This window comes from Pagrus major, chromosome 15, assembly GCF_040436345.1.
Source record: "Pagrus major chromosome 15, Pma_NU_1.0".
Taxonomy (NCBI): Eukaryota; Metazoa; Chordata; class Actinopteri; order Spariformes; family Sparidae; genus Pagrus; species Pagrus major.
In genome coordinates, this window is record NC_133229.1 from 29,559,057 (window position 1) to 29,581,648 (window position 22,592).

General features: G+C 38.9%; 2 protein-coding genes and 1 pseudogene across 2 annotated transcripts; all 3 read left to right on the forward strand.

The window, feature by feature from the left end:
* Positions 1-237: 237 nt before the first annotated feature.
* On the forward strand, positions 238-7,413 carry LOC141009835 (uncharacterized; annotated as a pseudogene).
* A 4,456-nt stretch (positions 7,414-11,869) lies between these two features.
* On the forward strand, positions 11,870-13,300 carry LOC141009796 (P2Y purinoceptor 8-like). The gene is made up of 3 exons (XM_073482502.1): positions 11,870-11,911; positions 12,337-12,518; positions 12,594-13,300. Exons 1-3 carry the CDS (start codon positions 11,885-11,887, stop codon positions 13,120-13,122), a joined length of 738 nt encoding a protein of 245 aa, XP_073338603.1. The 5' UTR covers positions 11,870-11,884; the 3' UTR covers positions 13,123-13,300.
* A 5,842-nt stretch (positions 13,301-19,142) lies between these two features.
* LOC141009054 (uncharacterized) lies at positions 19,143-21,840 on the forward strand. The gene is made up of 4 exons (XM_073481463.1): positions 19,143-19,355; positions 19,621-19,805; positions 19,916-20,432; positions 21,694-21,840. The coding sequence occupies exons 1-4, from the start codon at positions 19,143-19,145 to the stop codon at positions 21,838-21,840; spliced, it is 1,062 nt and encodes a 353-aa protein (XP_073337564.1).
* Positions 21,841-22,592: the final 752 nt, after the last annotated feature.

The following is a 22,592-nucleotide window of genomic DNA, read 5'->3' on the forward strand; positions in this document are numbered from 1 at the left end:
ATGGAGGAAGCAGGAGGATCATGCAGAGACTCCAGATGCAGCAGGGAGAGGTCTTAAAATGCTCTGAGCACGATTCTTTAATAAAAGTCATATACTGCTTTACTGACATCTAGTGGTGGTTAGCATGAATTGCAACAATACTGAGAGGTACAGCAGAAAGCCAGACAATTACAAAATCAGCCTCCTGCCACCTTAAAAACATTGCAAGAATTAAAGGATTTAGGTGCGGTCCTGCACATGAACACTGATTACTCATGAAATGATGTAGTGATGAATACTCAGTGCTCGTGGGTCAGACATGAACATGTTACATAAACGTGACATACATCTTGAATGGTAGCATAAAGAGACTACAAGCAACATTTCTTTATATAACTTTCTGATATAAAATGATGATAAAGGAAGCAGAAGCCATCATGTCCCTCTCTGAAGCCACCGAGAGGAGCAGCCACTGTCTTTGGATAAATGGACGGCTCTACGTGGTCCCCCAAATGAACTGTCTGAACGAGGGGAAGCCCTCTTTGAGCCCTCTGATAATGAAGTGGCCTTACTAATGAATCACTGAAAGAAGGTTTGGGTGGAGAGTTGAGTATTTTATCCTATCTCTATAAAATCTTAAAATGTCATAATATCAGTCCTACTTCGAAAGTTTTAATACTTTTGCAATAGCAAGCAGAGCACACCAAACTGAGGCAGAACGCACGACAAACACAAAATACTGAACGCAGTTTTGCCTTGACTGACTGCAGTCACAGCTACACAACAGGTGAAAATGAAATAACTTAGAACTAACCTTATTCTTCATCCTTGGATTACAGTGGCTCATGTTGCGCCATCTGATGCTGGGAACATCGCTGTATCCACAGCACAGAAATAGTTAGAAGTGTACAAAAAGAAAATCATGGCTGATGTGTGATAAATAGTTATGTGCTGGAAAATGAAACCTGCAGTCATGAAACCCAGTCAGAAGTAATCAGACACACAATATCGCTTGCTTTTACTGCCTGTATAGAGAATCTAACCCTCACAAAACATTAATTAGTTTGACACCACATACTGGGATGTAGCACATATTTATGTCTGAATCATTGACAGTGATTCAGAAACTCTGTTACCGAAATTTAAACAGAGTTCAGGTGGGTTTAACCCATCAAATCCCAGGCTGCGAGGAACAAGAGTATCGATGAAAAGAAAAATTTAGGAAATGTTAAGAAGCTTAAGCCTTAATATTTGTGGCAAGGATCTTGAGATTTTTGGGGATTAGTGTCCATGACTGTGTCCCCACATTCTGCCAAAAGAACTGATCAAAAGAGCACAACGGCAGGATAAACAAAGGCTTATCAGAAGAGTCAGTGCAGTTATTGGGTGTAATCTGTAGTCACTGAATGTGAGTCACGACAGGTTCATGCCTCCACGGTGCACCTCTCTCTGGAGTCATTGTTTATTAGAGGTTTAGAGTGTTCATTAATTTAAAAAACCCACAAGCCTTTATTAATCACCAACAACACCTCAGTTTAGACAGTTTGAGTTTCCTTTGTGACATTTTCTTATTGGCATTATGTTTGTGAACATAGGACTCATTCAGTTCTTCCTCTCTTGTAGTTTGATTTACTGATTATTGATTCATGAATTTGTGTCCTTGATAGTGTGTAAATGGACGACTGCATTGCGAATGGAGGAGACACAGCCCAGTCACCAGGATACAATGTTAGCGGTTAACTTTTCTACAAACCACACATACTCTCAAATTTGTACGTGTATTAGGCTACGTACCCTATTGAGACTGGTACAAAATGTGTCTTTCATGTTCACATTACAGGTTAATTAAGCAACCAGAGCATAAGTACAGCATTGTGACAAGAGAAACAAATGAAGATACTCTGCAAACATTTATTCTGCCGATTTAGTTGAGGTGACATTACCACTGGAAAAGGAGAGGAGGACTCTTCCTGAACAAACCAGGAGAATACTTGAATGATATGTATGTGAAAAACCCTCCCTCTCAAACCCATGTTGAGTTTACTGAAGATAGAAGAGATAGTTCAGACCCACTTGGCCCCAGAACATCACTTACATGGAGAGAGAGAGTCTGATTGTTGTGATGAATATGAAACACATCGGAAACAGAGACAGGAACTGTCTGTAGTGGGACATCTGGTGTACAGAATCGGATGTTGGCTCACATCAGCTTGTTTGAGAAATTAAACAAAGGTTTTATATGGGATGTTTCAATTTACTTCAACAAGTGGATATGCAACGGATATATTGTTTGATAGTACTGACCTTTTAATAAATATCAGCCTGTGAGTATTACCTACAGGCTGATATGACAAAGCTTCCATTCCGATCATCCTGAAGTCTTTTCTTTACCCGCTTCTTAATCAGCGTGTTCTCGCAGAGCAGAGATGAAGTTCATGTCACTGATGTGTGTGTTCAAGGCAACAGGATTGAGGACCCAAACACTCCGGCACAATAGGTCGAAGAACAAGGCCTTACTGAATCAATGTTCAAATTAACAGGCTTACAAACAAGCAAATAAATCCATGATGGCAGTTAGGTTATAAACAGACAGCCGGTGTGTCAGCAAGTGGAAGCTGATTTGCGAATGTGAACAGGTGAAGAGGTGGATGAGGGAGTCAGGGGACCATTAGCATCCAAGGACAGCTGGAGGAAAGGTGGAGAATGGCAAGTCTGGGTCTCAGAAATGCATTGTGGGATGTGAGAAGTGGCTGGAGGCAGTGACAGAGGAGCAGACTGACTGAAGAAGCCGTCGTGACAGCTGTATGAGAATATCCATCAGCACATGAAGTCGGTCTCTAAAATTTTTACTTCACTTCTCCAGCCTGAATGTGTTTCAGACTCACGATTAGAACTGCTGCATGTACCTGAAACTTTTTGACTTTTCTCGATATTCATGAAGGTGAAAGTTTTCTTCTTTCTGCAGATTCCTCCTTCAGTCTGATCTTCCCACAGAGGAGTGCTACACAAAGACATGAAAACATTGAAGGAACATGTGAAATCTTGGGCCGAATCCCAGTTGGGACAAGTCAGTACATTACAAAGTGAATACATTCACACAACCCGGGCCAGTCAGGATGAAATGTTAGCACTCGGGCTGCCCCAGTAGCTCAGTTCGTAGATCGCTGTGAGGTCGTGTCCTCGCCACAGCGGCCCAGGGTTTGAATCTGACTTGTGGCTCTTCATTGCATGTCTCTCTCTCATTCTGTTTCCTGTCACTCAAGCTGTTCTAATATCTAATATCTGATCTAATAAACCCATGAAAACTGACAGAAAAATATATTTTAAGAAATGTCATACCATGTTCACATCACGTTTACTACCTGACTTTCATTTCTGGAGGTGGTTTGAGTCTGTAAGTGTGAAACTGGATATTTTTAAGTAGACCTCGGGACATGTGCCGTGTTTGTGGTGACAAAAAAATTGATATTTTTGATGGGAAGCCTGGGCCATCTGCAGCTGTGCTTGTGGCGACCAAAACAGTATATTTTCCTACCCCTAATCAAGTGAGTTTTTGTGTATGCGAACAACACCTAAAAACTGGTAATTAAACATACTGTAAAAAGACAGATAGGATGATGATGATATTAGGCCTACCTAGACATTTATTTAATTGATTGATTTTTTTTCCAGTCCTTGCTTAGCCTATACTGTATATCTAGAACTGTGGCTAACATGCAAAAGCAGACCTGATAATAATGTTTCCCATGTGGGCGCTGCCGCCTTATATCCTAATCTGAATACAATACCCATTAAATCCATGAGACAAATCTAAACCCAATTAACATCCCACAGAATATCAGTTATATCAGATACTGTATGTAGTGGCTGCTTAGCTCCAGAGAAATGAGTATGTTGCATGCAAACAGCTGGTATCGATCACTGTGTGTGTTGTATCAATTGCTGTGTTCCAGCTCTGAGGGAATTCCCCACCGCAGGATCAATAAAGTAATTATAATGCTCATGCAGCAATTACAACCAGCGATAATCACAGTGTTACCAGAGCGTGTGTGTGTGTGTGATGGGGTTTCCTTTGGCAGACAGCAGGGGTCAGAGGATTATCACAGCTCCCTCTGTCTCTGGCCATCTCTCGCTTCGTGGATTAGTTTTTATCTACAAGGTAATCAGGGCTTTAAACTCTCATCTGACAGGACTACAACTCCCACAGTCACACACAGCATATATCAACACTACACAGACTCATACTGTCTGCTGTGGTATTGACTCGAAGACTTTAAAACAGACAGAGAGGGAAGCATGAGAGATAAAGCAGAAAAATCAGCAGGAACCCTTTTGCACAGGAAGTGCTCAGATCACTCGAGACAATATGAAACCACCTGAATGAGATTTTCCACTCTGACTGTCTCTGCACTTGACATTAACAAGTGCTGTAGGCGTTTGGTTTTCATTCAAGAAGCGTAGAAAGATATGGAAGCCCGGCGTACATATATATCTGACTCATTTTGGAGATGGATGATAATACAAAAACACTGCAGGGAAAAGTCAAAGTTACATTTGGCTCCAGCAAAGAAGTGAAAATGTTGTTTTTCCTCTTCTTATAATTCGAGCCTGCAAAGAAATAATGAAAGCAGCTCTGTAGCTGAAGGTCTTGTCCTTGGAAATATTCATGTGAGTTTAGAGGCCTGTGGGAGTTTACCGTCAACGATTACACACATTTCAGACATGCTGGATATTTAAGGGGCAGGACACTTTTTAGACTCAAATATACAAAAACAAAAAAATGCCAGATATCCTCAATCAGACCAGACGATAGACCCTCGAGGGATCCCTCTCCCAGGACAAATTATAATTTATCAGACTTTGCCAAGACTGTGCAGTGTTAACCCCCAGACTAACAGGGCTTCTCCCAAAGTGGCTGTCTTTCCTTTTCACAGACTGACTTACAAACACAACTTAGATGTATAACAATTAATGTAGCGGAAAGTTTAAATATCACTCAAATTTCTAATTTGCTTTAATACCCTGTGACCTGCTCGCTTAGGGGAGGAGAAGAAGGAGCAGCAGCCTTGATTTACTGCATGTGATCTGTCCTCTGTGCAGCTATATCAGCCTCAATAAACCGCAGACTTGCATGTTAATCATAAATGATATAATACATATCATATGTCAGCTCTGTTAATATTTCTTCATGCCGACTGTCACTTATGGTGCGCTGTGTGTGAGCATCGTTATATCTCTCTCCATAAATGTTCCAATAAACTACAGAATGACAACCTTCATGCCAGATTGTTAAATGTTACACTGCAAATCAAAGACAACCTACATTTGACTCGACCTTTATGTTGGTATTTCTAGAACAAATTTGATAATCCCCTGTGCACATATAAAATCTGCTTTTCTCTTTTGCAGTAGGTGTTGGTAACACAAGATCTGCATTCTTATGAAATGCCCACCTTGACCAGCAGATGTCACTATAACTTCATGAATCTGCCCTCAAGGTCGTTCTCTCTCAAGTTTTACTCAGACCTTCCCTGTGCCAACCTGTCTTCTGTGTTTGTCCAATTGAGTCCTCTTGCAGACTTATTTCTGTATGTTTTCATGAGGAAAGGGACCATAGACAAGCTTCTGACCTCTGTGTGTTGCTGCATAGACTCATATAAGATCTAAGATCATATAAACAGTATCTTAGTCATTTAAATTTACCATAATTTCCCTCCTTAAACTTCAACAGAATAATGCATCCATAAGCACTTGATTAGGAACTGACAAACAAAAAAAAGAAGATCATTTCCAATCTCTGGCCAGCACAGTGCGGGGTGGGGGCACATATTTGTTCTGACTGTTTTTATTTCACTTTCATGCAGGAACCTGCTGCATGTGTTAACCTGCTTATTGTCTGTAGACTGTTTGAATGCAGAGGACAAAAACATCAGACGCTGCTGGAGGGAAGTATTTCCGACAAAGTCTTTCAGCTTTCAAAGGTAAACCTTGTGTCATTACTGTTTACTTAATTGTAGAGATGACGAGAGCTTCATGAAAGTTAATCTATGAATATTTATATGAGTACATAAATATTCTGAATATGAAAATACTAACTTTTTGATTTCATTTTGTGTAAATGGATTTAATACATTTGTGTTTTCTCAGTCATAACTGAACAATGTCAGGTAGATATTAAAACTTGTGCTCCCTTTCTACGACCTGATCTCTCAAACAACAGGTTTCAGTCTGAAGAATGGCAGATTTCAACATCAACAATTCGGATCCTGATGAGCCTCATGGAGAAGTCGAGCACCTCCTGGATGTGGTGACATACATAATAACTTCTATCTGCCTTCTTTTGACCCTCGTGGCCATTTATGCTGTTTATTCTCTGGTACGTAACTTTTGACTGAGATTTATTTAATAACTGTCTGTGTCATGTGTCTGTTGTGCAGTCTGTCTGTTTGTGATGGATCTTGCTCTGATCTTAATGTACAGGAATAATTTACTTCATTATTAAAATTAACATGATGTTTATTGGATTGTACACACATGCAGTTTGCATGCATGGCGCCACATTATTGAGGTTAATGGCACCATTTAGTAAAACAAGTGTTTTAAAAAGTCTTCAAGTTTGCGTATTTTGTAATCATAATGTCTCCCTGCAGGTGAGAAAGGATCATGTTGTTCCGATCTACGTCATCAACCTTCTCATTTCAGACCTCATTCAGCTCTGCTGCCTGATCACTCCGGTGACAGGAAGTGATGAGATGTCTGTAATTGTATTTCATATCTACTGGAGTAGTCTGATGGCCAGTGTTTGTTTCATGCTGTGCATCGCCCTGGAAAGGTAACTATCTGTCTCACCAGTATGTGTGTTGCTACTTTTGTCTTACAATTATATTTCTATATAAATGTGAAGCCTCTTGAACACAGTATGTTCCTCTTGTTTTACAGGTATCTGGTCATCGCCTGCCCACCGTGGTACCGCTTCAGACACACCATCAAGTTCTCTGTGGCGGTCTGTGTCGTGGTCTGGGTCCTTATACCTGTCACTTTCCTCACACTTTTTAGGCAACACATCATCATCTTCGGGACTTTCCTCCTCTTTCCTCTCCCACTGTTCACCTTCTTCCTAGGTGGGACTCTCGAAGCCCTGTCTGCCAGCCGTGTCCCTTCTGATGAAAAACGAAGAATTGTGGGAATTTTGGTCCTGGTGCTGCTTATTTACACACTGCTGTTTCTGCCAGCCATCATTTGGTTCATGGCAGGGATGTACAATCAACAGATCAAATACCTGCGTCGTGTGTTTCTCCAGTTGAGTCCTCTTGCAGACTTATTTCTGTATGTTTTCATGAGGAAAGGGACCATAGACAAGTTTCTGGCCTCTGTGTGTTGCTGCAGAATGGACAGCAATGATATCAGCGGTCCAACAGTGTGAATGATAACAACATTCACACAGTCAGCTTCACGTAGGCAGAGAAAGAGGAGAAATGTAGGCAAATAGAAAGGACAGAGACGAGACAGATACTGTCATCTACTGATATGATTTCCAATAAGATGCCTAACTGTAGATAAAAGGAAGCATTGCTGTAACTCTGCTGTGGGAGTACTGGCTGCTGGGAAATGTTTTGGTGAACTTGTTCTGGTTCACTGTGATGGCCCCAACTAATGTAAATAACCTGTTTTTTTATATAATTTTTTTGAGTTGTAAGTTGATGTCTATCATTACTGTCCCATAATCACTAAAGTAAATCAGATATGATTATTCGATTAGCTGAGCTCATTATACTGGCAACACCGTCTTGTTCCTGAATCTTTTTATTTTGACTGTTTGTTAACACAGTGAGAACATCTTAACAAGTCTTTAGAACTTTTTTTGGTCTTTGTGATAACAAATGTCTATTCCTTTCTCATTATATTGTTGTATATGCTTGTCTAGCAGCTGTTTTTGTGCTGTCAAAAAAGATGACATCTTATATCACTGCCCATGTAATATATGAAACTGTACATTTTCTGGATATCCAATTAAAAATCTGTTTCTATACAAAAATGTGTGTTTACTTTTGACTGGCTCTCTAAATTAAAACCTGATGAATAAAGTTCCACTAAATCTCTGCTGGTTGACAAATCTCTGGACAAAAAGTCAAACTCTTAGCAGGGAGGCTTTATGTACAAATGATCGTATTTTTGCATAATAATTTTGGTTATGAATTACAAATTGTTACAGGGACAGTCACATCAGATAAGGTGCATAGTTCTTGTGTAAGTTAGCAAAGTCAATTGTATGTTCACCTTTTTTAACCATAGCTGATTATTAACTGAGGTCCAGTAACGTCAAGGACACACTTCAGTTTAAGCATTTATGTCTTCATCTATGCATTAAGGTAAGATTATTAGTTGAAATCATTTTCCTACAGAAACTTTTTCAACTTGGTTTTGGAATATTTTAAATGACGAAAAAAAGGAATATATTCCTTTTTGTCTGTGCCATTATTTTTCTATCCCCAGTTACTGTATGTTGAGCAGCTCCTCTACATTTTTAGCTGAGGTGAAGGCAGACAGTCATGTCAGGATACCCAAGTAGAAAATCATATAAACAGTATCTTAGTCATTTAAATTTACCATAATTTCCCTCCTTAAACTACAACAGATTAATGCATCCATAAGCACTTGATTAGGAACTGACAAAAAAAAAAAGAGGAAAAGAAGATCATTTCAAATCTCTGGCCAGCACAGTGCGGGGGTAGGGGCACATATTTGTTCTGACTGATTTCATTTCACTTTCATGCAGGAACCTGCTGCATGTGTTAACCTGCTTAACCTGCTTATTGTCTGTAGACTGTTTGAATGCAGAGGAAAAAAACATCAGACGCTGCTAGAGGGAAGTCTTTCCGATGAAGTCCTTCAGCTTTCCAAGGTAAACCATGTGTCATTACTGTTTACATAATTGTAGAGATGATGAGAGCTTCATGGAAGTTAATCTACATGAATGACTATACAAAACTGGAAATACTAACTTTTTGATTTTATTTTGTGTAAATAGGTTTAATACATTTGTGTTTTCTCAGTCATAACTGAACAATGTCAGGTAGATATTAAAACTTGTGCTCCCTTTCTACGACCTGATCTCTCAAACAACAGGTTTCACTCTGAAGAATGGCAGATTTCTACATTAACAACACCTCACAGGACAACAGCTACGATTACCACACCTCCCACAGCTACTCTGATGACAGAAACTTTGACTCTGAATATTCCAGAAAAGTTGAGTTCATCATAAATGTGGTGACAGGTGTAATCATTTCTATCGGACTTTTTCTGACCCTCATAGCCATCTATTCTCTTTATTCTATGGTATGTATGTATTATAGCTGAGATTTGTTTATTAACTGCCACTGTCTATAATAATATAATCCAAATCATGTATTATATGTTTATAATCACAAAGAAAACACACTTTTTTTTCTGAGCTTGTTATAGCCACCATGCTGTCTTATTCCTGATTATTTCAGCTCTTATTTGTATGTTTAACACAGGGTGAACATAACGAGTCGTTAGGACTTCTCTGTTTTGGAATTTCCAAAATGTTTAGTTTTTAATAGTTACAACTCATGTGTGACGATCTAAAACTATTTATTTCACTTTTTCCCTATTTATTGTACGGATAAGAAATAAAACAACAAACCTCTTTTATTTCATAAAAGGTTTATTTTGGGGGACTTTGGGATACGTTGTTACTGAGAGCAGCTGTTTTGTGCTTGGAAATATAGATAAAATCATAGATCGCAGTATATTTAATTTGATATGAAATTATAAACTTTCGGGAAATTGAATTAAAATTGTGTTAGAGAAATAAAATTTGAATTTCTGCTTTTGACTTATTCAGTTAACACATGGTAAATGAAGGTTTAACTAAATCTCTGCTCGTTGACAAATCTCTATTGTCTAGATGAATATATGACCATAAAGCCCAAACCTGCTGCACATATGTATATCCCAAATACAAATTACAAATAATAATTTGGGTTTGAAATTATAAAGTCTGACGGGGAGCTTGTGTTGTGTATAACTATCAATACATGTACAAAATTATCCTATTCCCTTCCCAAGTGTCCAAAACCCACTCGCAGTACTCTTACTCTTAATTATCATGAGTAACTCTCATGGAAAAGAGAGTGTTTGCATGAAAGATGCAGCGACACAAACTCTCCTCAGGTCATGTGTTTAATGACTGAAAATATAAAGCCATGTTTCCTGCAACACAGCTCAACACGTGTACGCTGCCCCTGCTGGAGCCCCCTGGTAACTACTATTGTTGGTGTTATAATGAACATAAAGCATAAGAAAACACAAGTGGTAGTACCCATTATAACCAAAAAAAATGATGTAACATGATTATGATTATTGTTAGAAAAACTAATACTGAGAAAAATGATCCTTACAAAGAAACTCCCCCTTTAGTTTCACATATATTTTTTTTTCCTCTTTAATTAAAACATTACATTATACATTAAAGTTTATGCATTTTATTTCTTGAACCATGTAAAAAATGTATTATATGTCTGTATGTATATACTATTTATATTTCTAGTTGTATAAATACCGTCAGAGCAGCTCAATGATGTTTATCAGACTGCACTAACAGTAAATTAATGCCTTTAATGACAATGCAGCAGCAAGATGGAAAAAAAAGGCCTTTTGAGCCTTGTCAATGGACATTTTAATGTTTTGCTGTGAAACCAGGTCACATTGCAAACTGTCTCGCTGGTAGATAGTCTTCTCTATTCCTGCTGGTACTAACCACTGTGCTATCATCCAGATCCACCAGAGGGCCCTACCTGCCTGTCTGGCTGCTCTCTGTGCTCTCTATGCATACACTTTGTAAATGGCTGTCTATCCAGTGTGTGTCAAGTGTTTTATGTTGTATTCTGGGTATTATTGAGTCATTATTGTCCGCTCTGATAAAATTAAGGCTGAAAATGTCATGTGTATTTTCAGCAGAGATATCAGAGGAAGATGTTGAAACCAAGGAACTGCACCTGATACCTTATCTATTCAGAAGAAGAGGATGTAGATTAACAGGCAGCAATGAGTGTCACCGTGTGGATACGGTGGACAAAACAGCAGACAAGTATAGTTAAAGGTCCCATTTGTAAGAAAAGTAGATTTTTGTCTCAATACGAACTCATCAAAAACTGGGGCTTTGGGGTGGTGACCGTACCGACCTACCATCCTTCTGGTGTCACTAAATGAAACCAGCTAATCTGCAGTACATAACTGTTGCTTATTGGTGCGCAACACTCGAACACTTGTTTTTTTACTTGTGTGATCATGTCAGCTGGTTCAAAAGTGCGGACAGTGAAGGGTTGGGGGGGGTGATAATGCAGATTCATGCCTGGCTATTTTTTTTCTCACTTACTTAGAAGAGGGAGAGTTGATCAACAGGAAGCTGCAACAACTGCATTTTGCAACTTGATATATTGACTGCAGAGGTCAAAACATCAGACACTGCTGTTGAGAACTGATACAGGTGGAGTATTTCAGCTTTAAAAAGGTAAATGTACATAGAGAGAGTTTGCATGAATATCTATCTGAAATTGCACAGCAGTGTTTGATTTGATATGATACTGGGACTATTACTGCTACTACTAGGTTACTTTAGGGATATCATTGAACAATTTCAGGAAGATAATACAAAACTTGCTGCCTTTCTATCACCTCATCTGTCAAACAACAGGTTTCACTCCCAAGGATGGAAGATTGCAACATTACCAACACCACAACACAGAACAACAGTTATAATAACAGCAACAACACCTGTGACTTCGATCCCTTGGACTCTGAGGAATACAGAAAACTCTGGTTCATCACGTATGTGGTGACATGCATTATCATTTCTGTCGCCTTTCCTCTGATCCTCATGGCCATCTATTATCTTTTTTCTCTGGTATGTACATTAAGATTTGTATATTAACCACCATCATGTGTCAAGAGTCTGTAAAGGATCTTGACGATGATGGATCGATGATGATGTGATCTTGCAGTAAATCTGGTCTCGTTCATGCAGCGATCGAAGCAGAGTGTCAGAGCTGATGTTTCTGACAGCACAAAGGAGAGTTTGATTAAAAAAGTGTAAATGTCTCTAACTGTAATTGTTGGGCAGAGAAAGATGACATGTTTGCAAAAAAGTGATTGTTTTTAAGTAACTGCTTTAAAAACCTGCTATGCAGCTACCTACTCAATAAGAATTTTTCAGTACTTACATATCGTGATACGAGCTCGTAACTCATGAATGTGGCATCGCAAAATTGATGTGACACAACGGATAAACATCAGCCACTGTCATCTCAGTCCCTCCCTGTTTTCCTGCAGGTGCGAAATAATCATGTTGCTCCTATCTACATCATCAACCTTCTCATTTCCGACCTGATTCAGCTCTGCTGCATGATCGTTTGGGTGGCTCAAAATAATGGGATACCTAAAATTGGCCTGTTTCCTTATACTCTAAGTCTGACGGTCAGTGCTGGCTTCATGGTGTGTGTCGCCCTGGAAAGGTAACTATCCGTCTTTCCAGCACATGTGTAGCTACTTCTATGTCTGAGCATCTTGTTGTGCATCTTGTTTTACAGGTATTTGGTCATCGCCTGCCCACTGTGGTACCGCTTCAGACGAAACATCAAGATCTCTTTGTTTGTCTGTGTCATGGTCTGGGTCCTTAGTCTTGTCTGTCTCCTCAGTGTAGATTTAGCGGTTAATATTATCGTCTCGAAAACTATCTATGGCATCTTGTTCCTTCTTCCCTTCCCACTTATCATCTTCTCCCTGGTAGGGACCCTCAAAGCCTTGTCCGCCAGCCGTGTCCCCTCTGATGAAAAACGAAGAATTGTGGGAATTTTGGTCCTGGTGCTGCTTATTTACACACTGCTGTTCATGCCCAACATCATTTTCCACCTGGCAAAGAGAAAAATGTCTAAGTATACCCTCTCGGACCTGTCTTCTGTGTTTGTCCGGTTTTGTCCCCTTGCAGACTCTTTTCTGTACGTTTTCATGAAGAAAGGGACCATAGACAAGCTTCTGGCCTCTGTGTGTTGCTGCAGAATGGACAGCAATGACAGCGGCAGAATGGACAGCAATAATATCAGCAGTTCAACAGTATGAATGATGACAAACTTTTCACAGTCGGCTTCATGTGGGCAGAGAAAGAGGGAGAGAGAGAAAGGAGAGAGAAGAGAAGGAGAAATGTAGGCAAATAGAAAGGATGGAGATGAGACAGATACTGTCATCTACTAATATGATTTCCAATAAGACACTTAACTGCAGGTAAAAGGAGCTGTGTTGGGGGAGTACTGGCTGCTGGGAAATGTTTTGGTGAACTTGATCAGGTTCACTCTGATGGCTTCAACAAATGTAAATAACATAGGGTATGTTGTTTAATTATTCTTTTATCCATAAGTCGATTGTATGCTTAACGCAGTCTCAAAGTTTGTTTTTTTTTGTTTTTTTTCTCTCATACAGACTATAATTTGTTTAGATTTTCATAGTTGTAACTAATGTGTGTCTACCCAAAACTGTTTGCTGTTATTTCTGGTAAAGATAAGAAACAAATGTACATATTATGTGTATCTTTTTTCAATAAGAGATTCATTTTTGTTGTTTTTAGTGGAAGGCATTTTTAGGCTATGATTCAGAGCAGCTGTTGTGTGTTTTCAATACAGATAAAATCTTATATTACAGTGTATCCGATTTAATATTTAATTGTACATTTTCTGAAAATCAAATTAAAACTGTGTGGCCTGCAAAAACGTGGATGTCTTTACTAACTCACTGAATTCAAACCTGATAAATGAAGATCCAATCTCTATTGTCTATATGAAAATAACGCCCACACTTCTGTTAACAGGGAAGCGCTCTTACAGTTCTACTTTTTTTAGATAATCATTAAGCGGCAGAAATTATAAATTGTTACAAATACAGTCACAAGAGGAAAGACAAATATTTTTCAGTGTAAGTTAAGTCTCATGTATGTTTTCCCCTTTTAAACTGTAGCTGATTATTATTAACTCCTCCAATAACAATTATATTTCACAAAATGTCACATTTATATTTATTAATTTGCAGACGCTTTGTCTAAAATGCTTTATTAATACTGATGAGGTACTATATTTGCCGGTACACTTTACATACTTTAAGACATACACACAGAAAAAACAGGAAGCTACTGCAGGAAATCACTGATAACATCATTACTACAGGAGTTTTAAAAACTGGGCGATTGTGAAATCAGGTTGCATTACACACAAAATGAGCCCTCACAGATGTTCTTCTTGAGCAATGTCACATGAGACGGTGTGCGTAAACACAGTTTGCGACAGGACAGTGATGCGGTCAGGATCGAGGCACTTGTGCTTTATTTTACCTGATGAAATATTTAGCTTCGATCTGTATTTGTTGGTGTTTAGCCTTTAAAACACAACATTTACACTGCGCTCACAAAACTGTTTGCTTTCCAGTTTGCTGCACACAAGGGACGCATGCACCTGCATTAAAGGGGGGGTCAACAGCAATCAACACCATTAATTATGTTCATTAATAAATAAAACATCTTCTTCCCCACCTACAGTGGCACCTCACCTGAGCACTGCTGACCCAGCGAGCTCCCCCCACTGGCCTCATCTGTCATTAACCCGCTCACCAGAAATGTTCCCCTAACAGGACCATTGTTAACAGGACAGGTATGTCTTATTTTATGAAAACCATCATTACGCTCCATATCCCAGCCTTCTCCTGCTCATCGTAACAAGTTACTCTGCAACCATCATTACCACCTGCTCTTGATTGTACTTAAATATCAAACAAATTGTTTTACTGTCATGATTTTATCAGATTTAATAATTTAGACTCTATTATTGTCACAGGCTGATAGAAGCAATCTCCCCTGATTGGCTGTCTCAGAGTTATTATCCCATTCATTACTATCACAAGTATAACAAGATTCTTATTTTAGGAGAGTTTAACATATGTGTCTGCTGCCCGTCTCAGACTTTTATCACAGATTTCATAGATACAATGGATTATTTTAACCTCACTCGGCAATTACCCGCACAAATGGTTTAGTAGAGTTGTCTCAACTCTTTCAAACTAAATATAAATATATATCTGTGTGTCTGATCACAAACTAGTTTTATCCAGTTACTTTTACCAGTCTATTAATATACACCGCTCTGTTGCCGGGTTTTTAACTCTGTGTCTGCTTGCAAATTTTCTGAGCTTTTCACTGGTGATGTTGATAATAATAATAATAATAATAATAATAATAATAATAATAATAATAATAATAATAATAATAATAATAATAACTGGTTGGCCAGCCCCAAACCTAAACCACCTCTACTTGAGTATAGAACCACATACAGTATGTTAATCATTTACCATAGTTTTAAAACTTCGGCCACAACAGAATAATGCATCTAGAAGCACTTTAACAGGAACTGTTGAAATAGTAATGCATAATCATGCCTGACTAATTTCTTTTTCTCACTTCCTTAAAAGAGGAGGAGTAGATTAACAGGAGCCTGCTGCATGTTGTCACTTCATATATTGGCTGTTTGGCTGCAGAGGACAAAACATCAGACATTTGCATATGGAACTGCAATTAATTTGCATTAAAATGTATATAAATATAAGTTTTTGATATCTTTGTGGGTAGACTAGGAATAACAACTGTGTTTTTCTTTAGTGAAATCACTGAACAAGGTGGATATTAGAAAACGTGCTTCTTTTCTAAAAAACGGATCATTGAAATAACAGGTTTCACTCTGAAGAATGGGAGATTTCTACATCAACAGCACCTCACAGGACATTCGCTATAATTCCAGCAACATCACCTCCTCCATCGTGTGTGTGCTGACATGTGTAATAACTGCTATCAGCCTTCCTCTGACCCTCGTGCCCATCAATGCTGTTTATTCTCTGGTACGTACGTTCTGACTGAGATTGATTTAGCGACCGTCTTTGCCTTTAGGACTTTTGTTTCTTTTGTGTTCTCTCATACACAATATTGATTTAGTTTATTTTTCAGTCAGAGTTAGAACTAGCATTCATCTCTTGAAAACTCTGTTTATGATATATTTTTATCAATATGTGTTTTTGTTTTGTTTTGGCAAGAACAAACAAAACTACATAGTATTTGTTTATCTTTATTTAATGTGTTTTGGCATGGCAGTTTTTAGGCTGTGATTCAGAGCAGCTTTTGTGTTCTTTCAAAAAAGATAAAATCTTATATCACATTTGATGTAATTTGATATGAAACTGTACATTTTCTGAAAATGTAATTAAAATCTGTTTCTACAACAATCCAGATCTTGAGAATTTAAATAAACAAAAACCACGCCATAGTTTAGAATCAAAGGTAGTTTTATTTAAATTGATAGAAGATTTAGGAAGGATTGGAAAAGGGGGTCGAGGTCAGTGGATGAAGAAAAGGGGGTTCAAGTCAGGTTGTAGAGTGGCTGGACGAGTGGGGGCACGTCTCTATGGGCGCACATCTCGATCAGTGTGGCTTCATCATCCCCTGTGGTTCCTGTGCTGGAATGGCCACGATCCCATTCTGGAGGATCTTATTGCTGCGAGGCAGCGATGTCAAAGGCCGAGCTGCCGAGTGATCCTGTGAGAGAGGATAGAGGAGAAGGAGAGGCTCTGGGGGGGAGGGTTGTGAGAACTTGAGACGAACGGGAGAGAAATGGTTAGACTCACCTATATAGGTCTGCACAGGTGACTGAATCGGAGAGACACAGGTGGTTTAATTAGACAAGCCCAGGTGGAGTGGTCGAGCTGAATTTTAGTTATAGTAACTTCATTTTGGATAAGACTTGATTGAATTAAAGGAGACAGTTGGGCCTTGGCAGAGGTATGGGCTCTACTGAGTGCAATTATAGTTATTATCATTGCTGTAACATCTTTCCTCCCATAAAATGTTCATTAAAAGCTCAACAATAAAACATCAACAATCATGTTGATGTTTTATTGTTGAGCTTGATGAACAAGCAATGGCTGTAATGTGGATCAATATGAATATGGTTGATTAACTGGGATGAACAATTCAATTCAAGTGAAGCTACTGACTGAAGAAAATCCACAAAAGAAAAAGCCATTAGCCTCATTAGAACTGGTTTCTGTCCCGTGTGTTGACATCATTTATTTGCTGACTTCACTACAGTCTTCTCAACCATCCTATGTAGGGACGACTTTTGCTTCTTTTCCCCTCACCGGGACAGATGTTTGCAACTGTTCCAGACTGTCAGCCAGACACTCTGCTGTGTTTAGGCCCCACTGAGATGTATTTGCGGCCCAATTCTTTCTAGTGGAGGGAAACTGTTTGTGCTTTGGACAACGCAGTTGAGTGACCAGCGTTAATCACCCTTCAACTACAGGCCACCTGCATCAGGACCAGGCTTATTTGTGCAAATGTGACTTTCAAATAGCCTGACGCCCGAAGGTTTACTTCTGTTTGCTCAACTTTTGTTTATCTTAACTGAACCTCTTGAAACAGAAGCTCCTCTATACACCTTTAGTCTTCTAATGTAGGAGATGGACAGCAGAGAGAGACACAGATGAGGAGGAGGACAGGAAAAGTTTGATGGCATGCTTGTTTGTGAGAATGCAGGGTGAGGTGCTGGCACCCTGCCTGATGATTTTTTGTTTTGTTAACACACTCCCTTTTCATTTCCAGCATTTGCTTGTTCCAGGAACGGCACCTTGTTTTTGGGCTTAATGCATCTTCATTATACACTGAGAGCATTTTGAGGTTTAACAGGATGATTATTCCCATCAATCTGTTTTCTACGAGTGGGAGCAGAAGGATGGAAGTTGTTGTGGCAGATGGATTGTTGAGGGTGGCAGAATATCACCATGAATGTGGCGAGGAGGAGGAGAACCAGGATTTTCTAAACAGAAAATGACTTGAACACACTTGAAATTGTTGGCTGATTTATTTTCAAATATCCAACCTTTTCCAGCAAAAACTGAACATTATAAACTTTAGTACAACCTTTTCTTTTGTTAGGAAAAGAAAAGTCTATTAGCAGTTGGGAAAGTTTAGAACTGGATCTGTAAACCCAAACCAGATAATCTGTGTTAAACATCAGTGCAGACAGAGGTCCCACACCAGATTTCTCCTCTCATTGTCGGGAGAGGCAAAACGTGATTTAAATAAGCCCGAAACTCCTGCAGTGTGAGCCTGGCCATGGGACAGCAGGATAAACGGTGTGATCCATCTGAGGGTGTCAAAACCTGCAACAAGCTCAGCTGATGCTGACTCATCTTGAACACACTGACTTAACACCTGTGGGCTGATTCCCACCTACTTGTGTTTTATTTGATAAAAAAAATGTGAAGAAAGGGACTTCAGTGTGGTGGTGGTGGTGTATTTGAGAGAACTGGTATGAATCACTCATAAAGACTTATTCTGGCTCCCTGGCATTGATGCCATAACCACAATGAAACTTTTAACTTGTGTGATCACAAGTCAGCTGATTGAAAAAAATGCAGAATAAAAGTGGAAATACAAACAAAATATGAATAATGGTGTTAGTGTAGTATTTTAGGCATTTTCACCAAGAAAAGTATCCAAAATCTTTTTTTTTACTTGTGTTGGAATATTTTTAATGTAGAAAAATGTTATTTTGCATTTTCTGTGCCATTATTTTGCCATAGGCAGTTATGATGAGCAGCTCCGCTACAGACAGACATGTCAGGATACTTGAGTAGGAAACAACGATATTGCATATCATGCCTGACAAATTGTCTCCCATCCTTAAAAGAGGAGGAGTAGAATAACAGGAACCTGCTGCATGTTGTCTCTTGACATACTGACTGCAGACTGTATGCTGAGGACAACACAGACATTTGTGCAGGGAACTCATTCAGGTGGAGTCTTTCAGCAAGAAAAGGTAGATTTTATAACTTTACTTTTTTTTTTCTCATAGGGATGAGAAGAACTGCAAACAGTCATTAAATTATTTTAGATTAATATTTATATTAATATATAAAACTTAATTGACACAGCAGTTTTTGATTTGATTGTGGGTATATTAATATTGTGTTTTACTTTTGTGATGTCACAGAACAATGTCAGGTGGATATTAAATCACTTGCTCCTTTTCTATCACATGTTCTGAAGAATGGAAGATTTCCACATCAGCAGCACCTCACAGGACAAAAGCTTTAACTACAGCAACATCACCTCCAACTACAATGATTCCAGCAACATCATCAATTCGGATCCTGATGAGCTTCATGGAAAAGTCAAGCTCATCTTGTATGTGATGACATGTGTAATAACTGCTATCGGACTTCCTTTGACCCTCGTGGCCATCTATGCTGTTTATTCTCTGGTACGTAACTTTTGACTGAGATTTATTTAATAACTGTTTGTGACGGATCTTGCTTTGATCTTAATGTACAGGAATAATTTACTTTATTATTAAAATTAACATGATGTTTATTGGATCGTAAACACATGCAGTTTGCATGTGTGGCACCTTTCCAGCCTTCAGTTAAACAGTTGAGGTTAATGGCACCATTTAGTAAGAACTCAAAGAAAAACATTTAAAAAGTCTTCAAGTTTGTGTATTTTGTGATTATAATGTTTCCCTGCAGGTGAGAAAGGATCATGTTGTTCCGGTCTACGTCATCAACCTTCTCATTTCAGACCTCATTCAGTTCTGCTGCCTGATCACTTCAGTGACAGGAAGTGATGGGATGATGTCTCTAATTGTAGTTCATATCTACTTCAGTAGTCTGATGGTCAGTGTTTGCTTCATGCTGTGCATCGCCCTGGAAAGGTAACTATCTGTCTCACCAGTATGTGTGTTGCTACTTTTGTCTTACAATTATATGTCTATATACTAACTGTGAAGCCTCTTGAACACAGTATGTTCCTCTTGTTTTACAGGTATCTGATCATCGCCTGCCCACTGTGGTACCGCTTCAGACACACCATCAAGTTCTCTGTGGTGCTCTGTGTCGTGGTCTGGGTCCTTTCTCCTGTCACTTCCCTCACACTTGTGACGCTGGAGAATGTTTCTATCGCACGAATCGTTATAGGGACTTTCTTCTTCTTTCCTCTCCCACTGTTCATCTTCTTCCTGGGTGGGACTCTCAAAGCCCTGTCTGCCAGCCGTGTCCCCTCTGATGAAAAACGAAGAATTTTGGGAATTTTGGTCCTGGTGCTGCTTATTTACACACTGCTGTTTCTGCCAGCCATCATTTTGTTAATGGGAAATGTGTACAATCACCACCTCGCATACGTGTCTTATGTGTTTCTCTGGTTGAGTCCTCTTGCAGACTTATTTCTTTATGTTTTCATGAGGAAAGGGATCATAGACAAGCTTCTGGCCTCTGTGTGTTGCTGCAGAATGGACAGCAATGACAGCAGCAGAATGGACAGCAATGATATCACCAGTTCAACAGTATGAATGATGACAACATTTACACAGTCAGCGTCATGTAGGCAGAGAGGAGAGAAAACAGAAGGAGAAATGTAGGCAAATAGAAAGGACAGAGACGAGACAGATACTGTCATCTACTGATATGATTTCCAATAAGACACCTAACTGTAGATAAAAGGAAGCATTGCTGTAACTCTGCTGTGGGAGTACTGGCTGCTGGGAAATGTTTTGGTGAACTTGTTCTGGTTTACTGTGATGGCCCCAACAAATGTAAATAACCTGTTTTTTTTAATATAATTTTTTGAGTTGTAAGTTGATGTCTATCATTACTGTCCCATAATCACCAAAGTAAATCAGATATGATTATTCGATTAGCTGAGCTCATTATACTCACCAGACCGTCTTGTTCCTGAATCTTTTTATTTTGACTGTTTGTTAACACATGTGAGAACATCTTAACAAGTCTTTAGAACTTTTTTTGGTCATTGTGATAACTAATGTCTATTCCTTTCTCATTATATTGTTGTATATGCTTGTGTAGCAGCTGTTTGTTATATCACTGCCCATGTAATATATGAAACTGTGCATTTTCTGGATATCCAATTAAAAATCTGTTTCTATATAAAAATGTGTGTTTACTTTTGACTGGCTCTCTAAATTAAAACCTGATGAATAAAGTTCCACTAAATCTCTGCTGGTTGACAAATCTCTGGACAAAAAGTCAAACTCTTAGCAGGGAGGCTTTATGTACAAATGATCGTATTTTTGCATAATAATTTTGGTTATGAATTACAAATTGTTACAGGGACACACACAACAGATAAGGCGCATAGTTCTTGTGTAAGTTAGCAAAGTCAATTGTGTGTTTCCCTTTTTTAACCATAGCTGATTATTAACTGAGGTCCAGCAACGTCAAGGACACACTTAAGTTTAAGCATTTATGTCTTCATCTATGCATTAAGGTAAGATTATGTGGAGTTTGATTTGACATCTAAAACTTAACTGATATTTCTGTAAAACCAGATTTCAGGCAACGTCTGTGTCCGTTTTGGATTATCCTGACAGTATTGACATTTCTTGTTGTATAAATACAGTCAGGGCAGCTTAATGCTGTTTATCAGACTGTACTAACAGTAAATTAACAAGTGACAGCGCAGCAGAAAGGTGGAAAAGAAAAGAGATACTTTTTAATGTTTGCTGTGAAACCAGGTCACAATGCAAACTGTCACACTGGTAGATTGTTATCTCCATTCGCAGTACTAACCCCTGTGCTGTCTTCCAGATCCACCAGAGGGCCCTACCTGCCTGTCTGGAGTCTCTGCAGCTGCAGCAGCAATCATCTACTCACCCAGCCCTGCTCAATCAGCCCGTCAGCCTGTGGGAGTACGATCTGACCCTTCATTCTGTTCACTCTCTCTATAATGACTGACATTTTATAGCTGCCATTTTAAGTCTACTTGGAGTGTTTGATGCTCAAAATCATTTGTTTTGTAGAATTCCTTTAAATTTGAAAATTACTTCTTAAATGCAAAGCATTAATTTCGAAACTGGCTTTCTGCTCCCTTTGTATGAGGGTTTCATGTATTCTGGGCTTTATTCAGTCATCGTTCCCCTGACTGATTAAAATTACGTGTGAAAATGTTACGCACATTTACAAGAAAGTTGAGAACGTGATGAAACCAAATATCAGCTACATCTTTATGGCAGGAAATTCATCTGATATCTGTTCAGAAGAAGATGTAGATTAACAGACAGTACTGAGTGTCACTGTGTGGATACACTTGACAAAACGGACAAAGATCCATCTGATTGAGGGCATTTAAACCTGCAACAATCTCCACTGATGCTGACTCATCAAAACTGCAAAACCACGAAAAAATGATCTTGAACATGCTGAGTTAACACCCGTGGGCTGGTTCCCACTTTGTGGTGTTTTATTTTATTTCACAACAGTCTGATGCTGGTGTCGCAAATTTTAACTTGATCTGAAGTACAGAATTGTGTATTGATGGTGGTGCCGACCAGATTCCTGCTGGACTGGATACAAAATGAGATTTTCTTTAAAAAAAAATTACAAAAATTCAAGCCAGTGCTATTTTCTCTGCCATTATTTTGCCATGGTGAAGGCAGGCAGTCATGTCAGGATTAATTAGGAAACCAGATATATGTTAATCACTCAAA